At 41.0% G+C, this 18,364-nt stretch overlaps 1 protein-coding gene and 1 pseudogene across 1 annotated transcript in view; one reads left to right on the plus strand and one right to left on the minus strand.

Moving 5' to 3' along the window:
- Positions 1-17,243, plus strand: part of LOC110202054 (uncharacterized) — a 32,149-nt gene extending 14,906 nt beyond the window's left edge. Inside the window, 2 exon segments of the mRNA XM_078149204.1 lie at positions 7,562-10,482; positions 10,484-17,243. Coding sequence (XP_078005330.1) covers positions 7,562-10,482; positions 10,484-10,633 — 3,071 coding nt within the window. The 3' untranslated portion in view covers positions 10,634-17,243.
- LOC110202057 (HIG1 domain family member 1A, mitochondrial pseudogene) lies at positions 5,021-5,334 on the minus strand (annotated as a pseudogene).
- Positions 17,244-18,364: the final 1,121 nt, after the last annotated feature.

Genomic DNA, 18,364 nt, shown 5'->3' on the forward strand with positions numbered 1-18,364 from the left:
TGCCTGCTGCATGCTAGGCCCTTCGCTAAACACCAGAGACATAAAGAGATACCAAGGACATCCCCGGCTCTCTTGGAACTCACAGTCTGGCGGGGCTGACAACACTCCAACAACTGTGCAGACACCCACTATGGACAGGATAAATTGGAGCTGGTCAAGAGAAGGAAGGCACTAAAGTTAAGAAGGATTGAAAATGATTTATTGTAAAAGATGGGTTCTAGCCAGGGCTTTAGGGAAGCCAAGCAAGTGTTCTAGGCAAAAAGGGTATTGAGAAAAACCCAGGAAGTCAGGAGGTGGAGTGTCCTGTTCACAGAACAAAGGAGGCCCATGCCATATAGCATATATGGGGGGAAATAGGGTGAAAAAAGACTAGAAAAGCAGGAGAGAGGGAGGTGATGAAGTGCTCTAGCAGCCCGAGAGAGGATTTTATATTAGATCCTGTGCTGGGGAGCCAGAGGAGGCTGTTGAGTGGGTGGTGACATGGTCAGGTGAGAGCGTTAGGACAATGACCTTGACAACTGGGTTGAGGATTGCCTGACTGAGGGGAGAGAGGCAGCCAGATCAACCAGAAGGCACTGAAATATCTAAGGTGTGAGGTGATTGGGGCCTGAGTCAAGAAGATGACAATGGTGGGAGAGAAGGGGTTGTATGGGAGAGATGTCACACAAGTGGAATTACAGGACTTTGTTCAATATTGAATATGGGGTCAAGAGTGTGCATGTGTGAGAGTTGTTGAGAAGTGCATGATACTTCGTCTCTAAGCCTGGATTATTGGAGGATGCCTGTGATAGCATTAGGAAAGTAGGAAGAGGGGATGGTTGGGGCAAGGAGAATGAGAACCAGAAGAGAGTTGTGTCACTAAAGCTTAGAGAGGAGAGTATCAAGAGAAAGGGGTGATTGACGTGTCAAAGCCTGCAGACAAGTCAAGAAGAATGAGGTTCAAGAAATGGCAATTTGAAGATTATTGGTAATTTTGGAGAAAGAAGTGTCAGTTGAACAATGAAGGTGGGAGCCAGACTGCAGAGAGTTTCAAAGGAAGCAAGAGAAAGGAGTTGGAGACACCAGTTGTAAATGGCCATGTCTAGCTGTTTAGTCCTAAAAAAAAGGAAATATGTTGGACAATATCTCATGGGGATGTGTGGATCATTGAAGGTGTTTTGAGAGAAATGATTTTATTTGTGTCAACAGGGAAAGAGTCATTAGTGTAGGAGAGTGAAAATTAGTGAAAAAATGGATATACTGGGGAAGAATATAATAGGCTAGATGAGGGATGGAATGGGATTATTTGCACACATAAAGGGATTTGCTCTAGCAAATATAGCAAGCAAGTATCTTCTGATACTGGGGTCAAAAAGGAAATAAGCGCTGTGATTTATGTGAGATAAGGAGAATAAGATAGCTCTTGATAAATGTCCAGTTTTTTCAATGAAGTAAGAGGCCTAGTTCTTAAGTGAGAAGGTGTGGATAGGGTTAGGGGTAGGGTTAGCCATTAGGGAGGGTTGGGGATGAATGAAAAGATTAGGAAAAGCTGCTGTGGTGAGTGGCATGGGGAATCAGTTTGGTAGATGTCAAAGGATTGCCTTGCCACAATGAGGGTCCAGCTGAGATTATGTAGTTGAAATTTGTGATGGACCCAAGTGGCCAGATTTCATGATTTTCTCTCTCATCCAGGAGCACATGAGTTGGAGTGAAGGCTGCTGTCTTACTTAGAAGTCGTGTAAGGCTGAGCTATACATAAATCATTAGCCCAAGTCCCTTTCCTGATCTCTATGCCTCAATCTCTGTCCCATTCTTGGAGACTCATTGACCAGGTTCATGTAGTGATTATGACCTCAGTTTAGGGAGCTGGGAGGTAGAGACTTGAAGGTGTCCCATGGTATGAGACCCTTCAGGAGCCGAGAAAGAAGCATCTCTGGTCTTCAATGTTGGGTCTGGTCAGCTTCCATTAGAGTTAGAACCTAATGCAGGAAAGAGACAGAACTGTGACTGAAGCCAGAACATGCATTTGATAATTCAGAGAGAGGCCAGAATGCAGGGATTGAAGTAGAGGCTAGGGTGTGCTGTCAGCCCTCTACCCAGTCAGGCAATCAATAAACACTGATTAAGCACCTTGTGTTTTAAGCACTATGCTAAGCTCTAAGGGTACAAAGAAAGGCAAAATAAAGTCTCTGCTATCAGGGAGCTCCCAGTGTAGTAAACAAACATGGAGATAGTTGGAGAAAAACAGAAGATGAACCTTACTCTTAATTGATCTACTTGAAAAGAGATTGTTTTTGAATGGAAATACATATAATTCAACAGAGAAATGACAAGGAGTGAGGATAATAACAATCTGAGAAGGAGAACACAATTGGGGGAAATAATCTAAATCAAAATCATGATTAAAAATATCAATTAATTAATTAATTAAAAAACAGCTAGCATATATAGTCATATGAAAAATATATTCTAAATCACTATTGATCAAAGAAATGCACATTAAAATACCTTGGAAGTACTACCTCACATCAAAGTGGCTAATATCACCAAAAAGGAAAATGTTGGATATTGGAGGGGATGTGGGAAGATTGGGACATTAATGCACTGTTGGAGCTGTGAACTTATTCAACCATTCTGGAGAGCAATTTGGAACTATACGCAGAAGGCTATACAACTGTGCATACCCTTTCATCGGGCAATGCTACTTCTAGGTCTACATCCCCAAGACATCCAAAAAAAGGGACAAGCACCTATTTGTACAAAAATATTTATGGCAGCTCTTTTTGTGGGGGCAAAAAATTAGAAATTGGAGTGATACACATCAATTGGGGAATGGCTAAACAAGCTGTGATATATGATTTTAATGGAATATTATTGTACTATAAGATATGACAAGCAGGATGATTTCAGAAAATCCTGGAAAGACTTACATGAACTGATGCATGAGGAAGTGAACAGAACCAGAACATGGTACATCATAACAGTAATATTGTTTAACGAGGAACTGTGAATGACTTGGCTTTTCTCAGCAATGCAATGATCCAAAACAATCCCAAATGATGGAAAGTCATTGTTTTGAGCTCCCTAACCAGTAAATACAATGAATTGATGGTTATTATATAAAAGACTTATTTTTCTCCTGGCTCATGACAAGTATGTCCCATGGTATAAGACCGTGATAATGTATAATGATAAATGTACTTGAAAGTTAATTGCACAGAATACATCTTTTTTTAAACAATGTTTCTATTTAAAACCAACATTGTAAGGATAATATTTCTTCAGACATAACTTTCTTTTTTCTATCCATGGAAAACCAGGTACATTTTCACTGAAACTACTGAATTGACTAATCTGTGTTGCCAAACAGTTCATTTGAGAAGCTGACAGGGAGGCGAATAATAACAAAAGTAGAGTATAGGTTCAAATCTGAGAACAATCTTAGCATTGCAATGAGGGGCTCTTTAAGGTCTGTTTTTGTAGAACAGTTGTAGGGGTCCGTGATGGTTTCAATGTGGCCTCTACTGTATATGCAGAGCAATTAGTGTTCCAAAGAGCCTGTTATCTCTATTGCAAGAATGCAAACCCCCATAACACCTTGATCTGGTAATTACAGCTTTGAGGAGTTGTGATTACAAGGTAACCCAGGAATGAAAGGACTACTGTGGTGCAGTTACAGCGAGATAGTGAGGGTCTGTGCATGCCTGTGACCATTTGCACGTGAATGTCCAATGTTTCAGGAAGTTTGGAAACAATTTGATGTTGAATTGAGAAACAGAAAGAACATGTTGCAAACAGTCAGAAGCAGTCAGAGTGTGATGTTCTTATTGGAAGAACCCCAAAAGCATTATATGCCTGACCATAATGATTTGGAATCACTGCACAAAGAATCCCATTATTGAAATTTGTACAAGCTTGTTGTCCTAGAGCGTAAATATCTTAGCATCAAAAGTTTATGATTACTTACTGCTTAAGGTGGCATTAGCAAATTTTTAGTTAATCCTTTGGCCCACTGTCTAGAATCTCCAATGGGCTTTGTGAACCCATAAATGGGAAGGGACTTCCCGAAGACTAATAATGAAGCATGCTGTCCAGTTCTTTTGTGTGTGTGTGTGATATGTTCATTTTATTTAATAATATCCATACCATGTTAATACCATGGAATGTCAATTCATTTTAAACATTAGAATTCCACAAGTGTAACAAAGCATTACTTAAATATGTCGACATTTGTCTAAGGAGAATGCTGCCCATAATATGATAAACCATCAAATCTAAAGCACAATAATATATTTTTCAGTTGGACATGACTCTTACAGAGAAAACACAATACTGCACACATTTTAAGTCTCTTTACTGCTGAACCAGCACTTCAAATACATATAAAACAGATGGCATTTAAAAAACAATTTCAGTGTGGTAGCAGCAAAAATACAACTAAGCCATACCATTTGTTCTTCTTATCTTTTACTAACTTCATAATACTACTGTGTTAAGTAGCCTGGTTAACAACTGTTCAAGGCTCATCTTAAATACAAACAAGAAAACTCTTGCTACAATATTTTATTTCACGTTTTTCTTATAGATGTTCTTTTGGCCTTAGTCAAAGCCAGGCAGCCCTAGACACTGAAGTTTCCACCAATTCTACAAGATGAGGAAGTGTTTCCTGAATTGTGTTAAAGCAGCTTCCCATATCATATCCCAAAATATTTCTGATCTTAAAGCAATAGGAGCTATGTCTGGACCTCTAATTTTTTAGTCATTAATTTTTGAGATTTGGGGACTATGAATATAATTTATCACCCAAGTAAGCTTCAGTGACCAGTTCCTTTTGTACTAACTTAGTTCTCCTAATTAACTCTCTGATACCAATCAGTGTACCTGGAATCACTTGGGAAACTAAAGCTTCCATGAAAAAAATCCAATCTTTAAAATATCATGATTGGTCATGTCTGACTTGTGCTGCTTTTTGGAACCACGTATCCCTAAATGATTTATTTTTAAACATAAACAAAAACCTCAATGTGAGGTATTTAGCTCTAAAACATCAGCATGAAGACAGTATCTTTCCTCCTAAGGTTTGGGTTTTGCCCAGTATTCCCGATACATGGAGTACAACATGCCAACAGTCATGGCTCTTACTACAAAGCCTTGGGCTCCCACACGCATGTGAATCAGGTGGACAGACATTTTAGTCTCCCCTCTTCTCTTCAGTTTGTATAATCCATATGCAACAATAGCTGCAAAGCCTGCCATTCCTACTGGGACAAATGGTGCCTCTTTAGCTTTTTGAGCAAGTTTTGATCCCAAAGTCTCATCATAAATGGAGAGGGAAACATCATTGTCTGCTGACATTGTAGCTGGTTGAAGAGCCTTCAGAACAAGACAAAGCAAAACCACCTTCCACAAGCAGCTGGCCACTTCTGCTTCACTTCCAACCTTCCCCGTCTACTTCACCTGACCACTTTTTTTTTTAACAATCAGTACCTTCAACTATAATTCCTACTGTCAAAGAATATAAAATTAAGAAAAAGAAGCTTAAAAGGTACAAGTTACAGTGGCTGCAGACAAAGAATTGTAAAGAGGCTAAAAAAAATCAGATTCAGAGAACTGTATACTGTGTTAAAAATAGCATTCTCTAGCTTATAATGGCTTGCAACATTACTAAACTCAAAATATACTTTAAAGTAAAACTACATGACTACAAAATTATTAAATAAGCAAGCTTATGAAAATTAATCATTTAATAAGCATTTATTAAGCAAATGTTTTCCTAGAAATGTCAGTCATTGTGGTAGGTACTGGGAAACAAAATGGAATACTTCTTGCCCTCAAGGAGCTTGCATTCTATCAAAGGGAATAAGACTTTTGAGGGGAAACATATATATGTAGATACAAAGACTTTCTCTGCGTGTGGAAGATAATCCAAAAAAGTCTCCTTTAGGGAGTGGTACTTGACCTGAGCTTTAAAGGAGCTAGGGATTCTAAAAAGATGTTACTAAAGAAGAAGAGCTTTATAGGCATGAGGGAGATGTGCCAAGGTACAGAGACAGTAAATGAAACTGGTTCAGACAGTTCTCACTTTTCATAAGTGGACCATTGCTCAGAACTCTACAAAAAGTGATTTTTACAAAATGTGAATTTGATAGGGAAGGTGGGGTGGGGGAAGTAGGAAGGAAGCTGAGCACCTGCGGAGGGAGGAAGCCAGCACACAGACCAAATACATGTCGGGGGTCAGGGACAGAGAAGAAAGAGCAGAAAGAGGAATATGCTGGAATGGGGCCAGCCACCTGGGGGTCTGGCTGGAGCCAAGAGGTAGAGGAGTGGGGTTGGAAACATGTGGGGACCAAACACACATGATGGGTGAAGAGAACAAAGGTCTTCTACACTAGAAGTGTCAAGGCAAACCCACATCCAGATACCTTCCCACTTCTTTACAAAAGGATGATAGACTCAAATTCATGTATGAGATACATATTTTCAGACATGGGAAAGACCATACGTTTTTAAAATTGCATTTATTATGAGGATTTTTTTTTAGTACAAATATAGTTTATTTTTAATATAATATTTTATTTTCTCCTATTAGACATTAAAACACTTTTTAAACATTTGTTTAGATTTCAAATTCCAAATTCTTTCCATCTTTCCCCTCTCCTCTCCCTGAAGTAGTAAACAATCTGATATAGGTTATACATGTGCAATCATTATTACAAGGATTTCATTTTTATCTTAGTGAGTGCAGGCATTTAAAGACAATTAAAAAAAAGAGAGAGAGGTAATGGCTAGCCCAAAACATTAATAGGCCAAGGGGCAGCTAGCTAGGTGGTACAGTTGATAGAGCACCAGCCCTGGAATCAGGAGGACCTGAGTTCAAATCCAGCCTGAGACACTTGACATTTACCAGCTATATGACCCTCCACAAGTCCAATTGCCTCACAAATAAAATTTTTAAAGGCCAGAACAAAATCTTTTACGCTTTACATAAATACAAAAAACAGTATTGATATTCTTCATATGACCTTAAATACTGCAAGAGAAAGAAATAAGATTGAAGACTATTACTAGGGAAATTACATAATACCTCCAGATATGAAAGATTATGAAATAATTTGAATATTTAGTATATGTGCACCAAATGGCATATATCTAGGGAAAAAAATCGAAAGTACAGATGATGAAAAAGAAATATTGAAAGTGGAAACAGTCTGTCTAGTACTGTGGGCAAAGCATGCTAAGTCATGGGTTTGAGTTCTTGTCTCACCCTCTGAGATTTCAGTCAGTTCACTCAGTCATTCTGAGCTCATGGCCTGAGTTGTGAATGTGATGAAAATGTTCTGCCTCTGTCACAGATTTGTTGTGAGGATCTAACGTGGTTGTGTGTGAAGCTCTTTGTAAATTAAATCATCCTTGGGATGTGAGGTAATGGCATTTTTATACAATTTGTTCTGCTAATTTGAAGACTTTCGAAATTTGAAGACTTTTCTCTTTACCTGGGGAAAGAGATTATAAAGGAATTTATGTTCTGCCAATGGTGGGAAGGGGAAATAATTACATATGTTTTATTGCTTGTTTCTTTCAGAGGGAGACATGAGACTGAAAGTGAAGGAGACTACGGCAGAGCTAAGTCTTTCTGTGGAGGAAACTCGGGAGCAAAGATTCATGGATGATGGTCCTTGTGACATCACTTGGAGAGAAATCCGTGCTCTACATCAGAGAATCCACACTGGAGAGAAACCTTATGAATGTAATCAATGTGGAAAGGCTTTCATGAATAGGGCAAGTCTGGCTCAACATCAGAAAATCCACACTGGAGGTAAATCATATGACTATAATCAGTGTGGAAAGAGTTGTACACAGAGGTCCTGTCTTAGAGTACATCAGATAATCCACACTGGAGACAAATCTTATGAATGTGATCAATGTGGAAAGGCTTTTAGACACAGCTCCAGTTTTGCTCAACATCAAAGAATCCACACTGGAGAAAAACCTTATGAATGTAATCAGTGTGGAAAGACTTTTACCCACAGGTCTTATCTTAGTGTGCATCAGAAAATCCACACTGGTAAGAAATCTTATGAATGTAATCAGTGTGGAAAGACTTTTACCCAGAGGTCTTATCTTAGTGTACATCAGAAAATCCACACTGGTAAGAAATCTTATGAATGTAATCAGTGTGGAAAGACTTTTACCCAGAGGTCTTATCTTAGTGTACATCAGAAAATCCACACTGGTAAGAAATCTTATGAATGTAATCAGTGTGGAAAGACTTTTACCCAGAGGTCTTGTCTTAGTGTACATCAGAAAATCCACACTGGTAAGAAATCTTATGAATGTAATCAGTGTGGAAAGACTTTCCGAGGCAGCTCCAGTCTTGCTCAACATCAAAGAATCCACACTGGAGAAAAACCTTATGAATGTAATCAGTGTGGAAAGGCTTTTACACTGAAGAGTCGTCTTGCTGAACATCAGAGAATCCACACCGGGGAGAAACTTTATGAATGCAATCAGTGTGGAAAAGCTTTCACAGGCAACTCGAATCTTGCTAAACATCAGAGAATCCACACAGGGGTGAAACCTTATGAATGTAATCAGTGTGAGAAATCTTTCTTTCTAAGGGCTAATCTTGCTTTACATAAAAGAATCCACACTGGTGAGAAACCTTATGAATGTAATCAATGTGGAAAGGCTTTTACACAGAGGGGCAGTCTTATTGGGCATCAGAGAAGCCACACAGGAGAGAAACCATATGAATGTAATCAGTGTGGAAAGGCTTTTACACATGGGATCAGGCTTGCTGAACATCAGAGAATCCACACTGGCGAGAAACCTTTTGAATGTAATCACTGTGGAAGGGCTTTTACACACCGATTCACTCTTACTGTACATCAGAGAAGACACACTGGAGAGAAACCTTATGAATGCAATCAGTGTGGAAAGGCCTTCACAAGCAACTCTGGACTTGCTAAACATCGGACAACCCACACTGGGGAGAAACCTTACAAGTGTGATGAGTGTGGAAAATTTGTCCTTCGGAGAACCAGTATTGCTTTTCATAAAAGAATCCACACTGGAGAGAAACCTTATAAATGTAATCAATGTGGAAGGGCTTTTACAGTGAGAACTGGTCTTACTGAGCATCAGAGAATCCACACTGGAGAGAAACCTTATGAATGTAATCAGTGTGGAAAGGCTTTTACACTGAGGGGCACTCTTAGAATACATCAGAGAATCCATACTGGAGAGAAACCTTATAAATGTAATCAGTGTGGAAGGGCTTTTACAGTGAGGACTGGTCTTACTGAGCATCAGAGAATCCACACTGGAGAGAAACCTTATGAATGTAATCAGTGTGGAAAGGCTTTTACACAGAGGGGCAGTCTTAGAATACATCAGAGAATCCACATTGGGGAGAAACCTTTTGAATGTAATCATTGTGGAAAGGCTTTTACACTGAGGGGCACTCTTAGAATACATCAGAGAATCCACACTGGGGAGAAACCTTATGAATGTAGTCAATGTGGAAAGGCTTTTAGAAGCAACTCTTCTCTTGCTAAACATCAGAAAACCCACACTGCAGAGAAACCTTATGAATGTAATCAGTGTGGAAAGGCTTTTAGAGACAACTCTTCTCTTGCTAAACATCAGAAAACCCACATTGGAGAGAAACCTTATGAATGTAATCAGTGTGGAAAGGCTTTCATAATCCATTCCCATCTTATTAAACATCTGAGAATCCACACTGAGGGGAAACCTTATGAATGTAAACAATGTGGAAAGACTTTCAGAGGCAGCTCCATTCTTGCTGAACATCAGAGAATCCACACTGGGGAGAAACCTTATAAATGTAGTCAATGTGGAAAGGCTTTTAGAAGCAACTCTTCTCTTGCTAAACATCAGAAAACCCACACTGGAGAGAAACCTTATGAATGTAATCAGTGTGGAAAGGCTTTCATAATCCATTCCCATCTTATTAAACATCTGAGAATCCACACTGAGGAGAAACCTTATGAATGTAAACAATGTGGAAAGACTTTCAGAGGCAGTTCCATTCTTGCTGAACATCAGAGAATCCACACTGGTGAGAAACCTTATGAATGCAATCAATGTGGAAAGGCTTTTACAGGGAGGTCCAGTCTTAGAGTACATCAGAGAAGCCATACTGGAGAGAAACCTTATGAATGTAATCAGTGTGGAAAGGGCTTCAGCTCCAGCTTTGCTGAGCATCAGAGAATCCACACTGGGGAGAAACCTTATGAATGCAATCAATGTGAAAAGGCTTTTACAGGGAGATCCAGTCTTAGAATACATCAGAGAATCCACACTGGAGAGAAACCTTATGAATGTAATCAATGTGGAAAGGCTTTTACATGGAGGTCCAGTTTTAGAGTACATCAGAGAATCCACACTGGAGAGAAACTTTTTGAATGCGATCAGTGTGGAAAGGCTTTCACGTTTAGGAACAATCTTACTAGACATCAGAGAATCCACACTGGAGAGAAACCCTTATGAAAGTAATCAGTGTGGAAAGGCATTCAGAGGTGGCTCCAAGCTTGCTGAACATCAGAGAATCCACAGTGGAGAGAATGCAATCCATATGGCAAAGCCTTCAGACAAACGTCAGCCCCCCTTTCACATCAGAGAATTCATATAAGATATTAAAACTTATTGTGGAAAGGCATGTAAATGGAGTACAGAGGTTCTAAGAAAGCAGAAGATTCTGGGTACAAGCCATTTATGGACTCAATGTGAGAAGGCCTTTAGCCAGAGATCATCTCTTATCCTCATCAGAGGATTTGTACTAGGAGGAAACCTTATGAATGTGCTCGATGGGGACATGCCTTTCTCTGGAACAAAGAAGTCAGTGGTGAAGGTTATATTTTGTGTCTCACTGTAACAGAATGATGAAATAATGGAAAATAATTCATGCCATCCCACTAGGTTGCAAGACCAAAACAGGAGGAAATAGGCTCATAAACTGTAGCCCTGCATGAAAAAAGACATCTGGATGTTCTCCAAAACAGAAGGTCTTCAGAATAAGGAAATGAACTTGTATCAGTATGTCAACTGGGGAACAATGTTTGGTGAAGGGAAGAAATCAGAGGTGCTTGATCAAGGGTATAAGCATTGTGATGATTTGAAGGAATTTTGTGGTCTCCTGCAGGCCACCAACATGCATGTATCAGCCTATGTTCAGGCTACTAAATGGGACAGTCAGAAGACTTCTCATTGACTTGAGATCATTTCTGCCTCCTGATTTTTGTGATCCCAACAATCATGGTGATGAGGAAGGGCTTCCCTGATTGCACATGAGGCAGAGCAGAACTATCGTGTGGAGAAGCAGCTGCTCCCAGGCAAGTAAGAGGCCCTGCAATTTCTATCTAACCAGCCTCCCATGGTTGCTGGGCTCCGCCAGCCTGGCAGGGGAAATGAGAAGAGCTACAAACCCCATAAGAGGTGTCTGGGCTGATTGTCACTTACAATCCACAGATCTGGGCAGTCAGAGGGACCTCCCAGGACTCCTCTGCAGGAGATAGTGCTGTGTCTTGCTAAATCTAAAGAGACTGTTTCCTGTGGCCAGATCAGCCAAAGGAAAAGGGGTGTAAAAAGAATGAAAGTTTTTCTGAGGAACTTGCAAAGCCTTCAAAAAGACAGAGTCTCTCCTGCTGTTTTTCTAACTCCTGTCAAGTTTGGTAGGCAGACAAGAGACATACAAAAGGGTAACTTTTTTTTTCAGTCTGCAGCAATTTATAGTATCATAAACTAAGTAAAGGCTACATTTATGACTTTAAGAAGGGGGGAGGAGCCAAGATGGCTCAGTAAGGGCAGAAACTCCCCAGAACTCTCCCAAACCCCCCTCCAAACAACTTTAAATAATGCTTTGAATCAAATTCTTGAGTGGAAGAACCAAGAAAAAGTCAGCATAAGACAATTTTCCAAAACAAGGTAACTCTGGAGGCTACAGGAAAATTGATGATGGTTAGGCCTGGAGGACATTGTGGTGAAGGTCACTCCTCACCAAGGCAACAGCGGCAGCTTAGAGAGCTCTCAGTTCATAGGCAGTAAAGTGGTCAGAAAGAAATGATAAGGACTCCTTTGCTGGCATTGGGCACAGGACCATCTTGCATTTGCACACACAGTTTCACATCACAATATCAGGATAGAGGGAAGGAGAAAATTTGGAACTCAAAATTTAAAAACAGGTTAAAATATTGGTTTTGCATGTAATTTGAAAAAAATAAAACATAAAATTTTCACTAAAAAAAATGAAGTGCTTCACTCAATACACAAGCAAATTTTAAAACTCAAAAGTGGCCACTGGATTGGAAAACATGAGTTTAAGTCCCAATCCTAAGAAGGGTTATGAAGAAGGATGTTTAAATTACCAAACAATGCACTCATTTCACACTACAGCTAATTTATGCTTAAGATTCTGCAAGCTAGACTTCAGCTCAATGTGATCCAGGAATGAGCAGAAGTGCAAACTGGTTCTCAAAGAGGCAGAGGAAGGAGAGAACAAATTGCCAACATTTGCTGGATTAGGAAGAAAGCATGGGAATTCCAGAAAGAAACATCCACTTCTGTCTCATTGTGTGGATCACAACAAAATGTGGGCAGTTCTCCAAGAGATGGGACTCCTAGATCATCTTACTTTTCTCCTAAGGAACCTATATGCAGGTCAAGCAGCAAGTTAGAAGTGAACGTGAAACAACTGACTGCTTCGGGATTGGGGAAGGGGTACAACAAGCCTGTCTATGGCCGCCTTATTTATTTCACATATACAGAGTACATCAGGTTAAATACTGGTCTGGACAAATCAAAAGACAGAACTAAGTTTGCTGGGAGAAATGTTACCAATGTCGGGGCAGTTAGGTGGCACAGTGGACAGAGCACTGGCCCTGAAATCAAGAGGACTTGAATTCAAATGTGACCTCAGACACTTATAAGCTGTGTGACCCTTGGCCAGTCAGTTGACCCTGATTGGCTTAATGTCACATATGCAGATGATTACACTCTGATGGCACAAAGTGAAGAAGTTCCAAGAAGCTGCTTGAAAAGGGTAAAAGGAGAGTATTAAAGCTAGCTTGAAGCTTGACAATAAAAAAAAAAACCTAAGATTATGGCAACTGGTCCCTTTACCTCCTGGCAGATAGAGGGAGAAGAAATGGAGTTTATATTCTTGGGCTCAAAGATCACTGTAAATGGCAACTGCAGCCATAGAATTAAAAGATGCTTGCTCCTTGGCGGGAAAGCTATGGCTAATCTGGAAAGCATACTGAAACAGAACCATCACCTTGCCAATAAAAGTAAGTTTAGTCCAAGCCATTATTTTTCCAGTAGCAATGTATGGCTGTGAGAGTTGGAATCTAAAGAAAACTGATTGCTGCAGAATTGGCACTTTCAAATTGTGGTGCTGGAGAAGACTTTTGAGAGTCCCTTGGACTGCAAGGAGAGCAAATCCAATTAATTCATGCTATTCAATGGAAGGTCAAATACTGAAGCTGAAACTTGGGCCACGTAACGAGAAGACAGGACTCACTGGAAAGACCCTGGTGTTGGAAATGATGAAAGGAAGAGAGAGGAGATGGCAGAGGATGAGGTGGAACAGTGTCATGGAAGCAATGAGCATGAGCTTGGAAAAACTTTGGGAGACAGTGAAGGATAGAAAGGCCTGGCATGCTGTGGAACATGGGATCACAGAGTCAGAGGTAACTGAACAACTGAGCAACAAAAATAATTTTATCAACTTCTAGGAATCATTCTTTAATTAGCAACATTTCATACACAGTAGTTTCCTAAATATCCCAATATATGAAAAATTAGAAGATAATAGCAAAATGATTTTATGGATTTCAAATGTGAGATAAAATTATTGGCAGTCCAATGACACCAATTCAATTTAATGCTTTTCCAAATCATCTTAAATAGAAAATGACTTTATGCCTTTCTCAGTTTGACACTGTGGGCTGATTGCATTCAGATACCAGTATAGCATAATTTTGGTCCAATTACACTTTTATTTCTTATTCTCACAATTTCCAAACATCACCTTCATATCAAATTTTATACATATTTTGCATTAAGATCTGACCTACTGTGAGAAATCATTCATTTGGATACCTCCTCTATTTCAGTCAGTATTAATCAGTTTCATATACTACATAAATTATATGGGGATAGCTTGGTTCTTATAGTAGACTTCAAACTTTAATGTAATGTTCACTGCTTGTTTACCAAGGCTTACTTGTGCAACCATAAGAATGCTGACAAAGGTATCTCCATCCTGTTTTACTCAGTTTCCATGTCCAAAACCAGCGTGGGTGGCATTGCTTGGTGCTTTGGAAAGTCCCCCAAGTCATTGTATCTCTGGACCATTCTCTCTTGTCCAGCCCGTATAAGTGAACATCTTAGGACTACTTAGTCAGTGGACATGCCCCAGGCTTCACCCAACCTGTGCCCCCCATATGTCTTTTTTGGCCCTAAAGAGCAACATTTATCAGCCCGTGAGATGCTGTATTTTGCCATGCCTCTTTTGCATATTTGAGTATCAAACCCTAAAAAACAAAGTACTGTAAGAAGGGAGCACCTCAGACTGTGAGAAAGATCTGAGGTCCACTTCATTAGAGGGGACCATGAAATCTTTCATAAAGTGCTATTGTCTCAGAATTCTGCCTCAGTCTCTTATTCTAGTTGGACAATTTTAATCCCCAAACTAAGGTCAAACATCGTAATTATCCTAATAGAAAAACACATGTGACTTTAAATGATGTCCCATTAGAATTTAGTTTAGGACAAACTCAGTCCCATCAATTTTGGATTTACATTTGTTAAAGTGCCCCTGAGATTAATATGTCTGTTTTCCACGAGTTACCTCACCAGCCACATGCACTGGGACACAGAGTGAGCCTGTTTGCCAAAAGGTGCCAATCAGGAGCCTGCAGTCAGCCAGATCAATGACTAAAAAAAAAAAAAAGATGCCTTTCCTGGTGTTCTCTCACTGACCTTGCTGAACTCTGATCACCCAAAGTGGCCCAAACCAGCCTAGAGGTTAATTGTTCCTGCAGAACATCCTGTTTCTATGCCTCACCTGTTCCTGGGAAAGACTGTACACTCTTTACTTTGACTCCTCCCGGAACCTCCCCTTAGTGATTTTCAAACATATTGCACCTGCTGCTCCTAGGCTGGAGGCTCTGTGGAAATGGAATGATAGTGAGTTTACTAATCACCATGACTTGCTTGAGCCCCCTCATTATCCAAAAGAGGCTAAAATAATCTGGGAATCAAATCAGCCAATCAGAAAGTGGAATGAGTGTTGCTCAAGTTTGACATACCAGTGATCCTTTGCAGTGTTCAGGGGTGAGTCTTTAACATGTCTACTGTGCCAGCAACCACAGGGCTGGCTCAAACTGGTTCATACTGACCCCAAATGGACAGAGCTTACACAAACATCTTGGTCCTAGGTACTCTGCATTTCTCCTATTCTCATGCCTCTCTTTGTTGCAAAACCATAGAAAGCATTCCCTAGCTCCCAATCTTTGGAGCAGCCAGACTAGGTTCTCCTGTTCTCTGAGTACATGCATGTCCTGTACTCACTATGCCTCCATTCCCTCTAGTCAGGAGGACATGCACTTCAATTAATCATTCTGTAACAATTATTCAGCCCCTTTTGTACTGGGGTGCCTCAGCATTAATGTCTTACGTTCCTGCTAATAAAACTTTTCCGGTTTCAGTGGCAAGGGAAATGTTGACCAATGACTAAGGCCCAAAGGGCCCAAGGGTTTGTGGCCACAGGGTGCAGACTCCTTTGTGGGCTCCACAAGGCAGATACCTGGTAAGTGGGGAAGTGGTGAAGACTTTGCTGGTGGGGACTTGTGAGAACCTGTAGGTTGGGGCTGATGAGTGCCAGGATTTACAGTGAAGTTAGGGTTAGCAACTGATTAAATATCCCCAGTTTTTAATTTAGGTAGTACATATTATTTGGTGAAAATACAAATTCCAAAATAAAGTAAGATCTTGACCAAGTTTCCAAGGAGAACCAAACTTCCCAAGATGATGGCTGCTGGCCACATGTTTATGTTATGTATTTAACTAAATGGCAGAAATGGACCCAAGGTGACCCTTATCACTATTAGCCAACAGGGGGTTCTTTTGATCAGGATAAAATAAATTGCCTTAAGAAATGGAATGCTTTTAATAAATGGCTACTCAAAACTACCAAAGGAGAAGCCTCTTATACCTTGTTTAAGGAAACCTTAAGTAGAATTTTTAAAAATGGGGAAAGGGTAGAAGAGAAGATCTGGGCCCTCTACAGTGATAGAATTGTATTGCTCAGTTACAATAGGAAATCAGAGATTTGGGTTCATGTCAGATCAAATTGCCCAGCCCTAAGAAAACCTATCCACCTGACAGAGTGCTTGGGTGCTTGTGTTTGGGTGCTTGTACTTGGACCCCAATTTCTCCCTAGCCTCAGAAACACTATCCCTGACAGTTTCTCCCCAGCCCAAGGACACTGTGCCTAGCAATTACTCATGAGTGGGCCCCAGCAAGACACTTATCTCTCTCCCTGGTGCAGTTACAAACAGCACCTGAAGTAATTATTAGTTTGAACTGGCTTTGCACTGGGTCATAAAGATATTCATCCCCACTGGACTATCTATAGTACCGCCCTACCTCATTATCTACATCCTGGGCTCCTCCTTAACTGTATTCTAGACTTCAGACATATGGATACTCCCTACATCTATCTTGTCAAACAAGACATTGACTGGTGGCAGACTGGACAACTCTCAGTTACCCTGAATTCTAGTTGACTTAGTGACAAAGCAGGCCTAAAACCACACCTCCATGTGGCCCACCTTGTGGGCTTTTCTTAATGAACTCTGGGTAAAATGCCTGCGTAGTAGGAACAAGAAGTATATGTTCCTTTTTTTTTTTTAAAGGCAATTGGGGTTAAGCAACTTGCCCAGGGTCACACAGCTAGTAAGTGTCAAACGTTTGGTCTGAGGCCAGATTTGAAGCCAGGTCCTCCTGACTCCAGGGCCACTGCACCACCTCACTGCCCTGCATGTTTCTTTAAGAACTGACCACTCCTTAACCACTCCCTAATCCCACCCTGAAGCCCCTAGTTAGCATATTTGGCATATGTTTTATTGTATTTTATCCCATATAAACTTTAACTGTACCTCTCTAAGGTTGCAGGATCCGTAAGAATCCTTGCCCGCTGAAAAGCGTAACAATAAATCTTGCCACCTTGACTCAAAGAATGCTTGAATCTGTGAATTCATTCCAGACGGCCCGGCCTGTACTCTGGTCTTTGAGGGGTTACAACCTCACAACCTCTCACATCACAACACACCCCTCCCCAAAGAGAACCCCTCCCCTTAGGATGAAATCAGGAAAGGAGAGAGGGAGGGGGGGACCTCTGAGGCGCTGGACCCTGTGCCCCAACATCCGTTTAAGATAAATCACAACGGCCAGGAGAGATAAGGACACCAAAATAACTCACTCTGACACCCTGGACCAAAGCTGAACTCTGGGCTACAGCCAAGGACTTTCCAAAAGGCTGTAAAGACCCGGGCAGTTTCACAGGAGAATTCTAACTCAGTTGGCCTACTTGCAAGCCCAGCCTCCCTGCCATTTATCAATTGAGTCAGGTTCTGGTGAGTCTGGAGGAGGCAGAACACGGTATAGAACTGCTGATGGTAAACATCTCCCAGAAGACGTTTGTCAGGTTCTGCCTAACAAGGAACACCTTGATGAGACAGAAAAAGTGGGCCACGGCCTTATGGAAGCCATTCCTAAAGCATTCCCAAGAAGGACTGGACCTGTTAGGTGGGTTATAGAGCAGGCTCACTCATCGAGTGGAGTAAAATACAAAATTCACAGAGGAGTAAAAGAACCCAGTGTACAATACAAATTCCAAATACAAAGAGCCTGGGCTGGGAACCTAGGGGAACCTGTGGGAACCAGGAGGTGTCCACTGGAGATGGGGTAGTCATAGGAGCTGTACTTGGTGGACTATGTTCCCCCAGACCTGGCCACATAGAGGGAACTCATCACATAGAAATAGCCAACCTCCTGGGGAGCAGGGACCCTGGGAGTTGGCCCCGAGCATCCGGGAGAAGTTGAGCCAAGGGGAGCAGCAGGAGTGAACCAGGGCCAAAGCACTGCAGGATATAGAAGGGAAGGCCTGCTTGGCTGTCTTTATCCCCTCTCCTCTTTGGCCTTTCCAGGAGAACAACTGAAAAGCCTGTGGGAGTAGTAAGGACCTAGCACATTAACTAGAGAATCTTTGCAAGTGACCTGGCCTCTGTAGAGGTCCAGACAATGCGCCCCACCCCTGCCCTGATCCATGCACAGGAAGTGCTTGCCACACTCCTAAAGA

The sequence above is a fragment of the Phascolarctos cinereus genome, unplaced genomic scaffold (assembly GCF_003287225.1).
Source record: "Phascolarctos cinereus isolate Bilbo 61053 unplaced genomic scaffold, phaCin_HiC Scaffold_2;HRSCAF=192, whole genome shotgun sequence".
NCBI lineage: Eukaryota > Metazoa > Chordata > Mammalia > Diprotodontia > Phascolarctidae > Phascolarctos > Phascolarctos cinereus.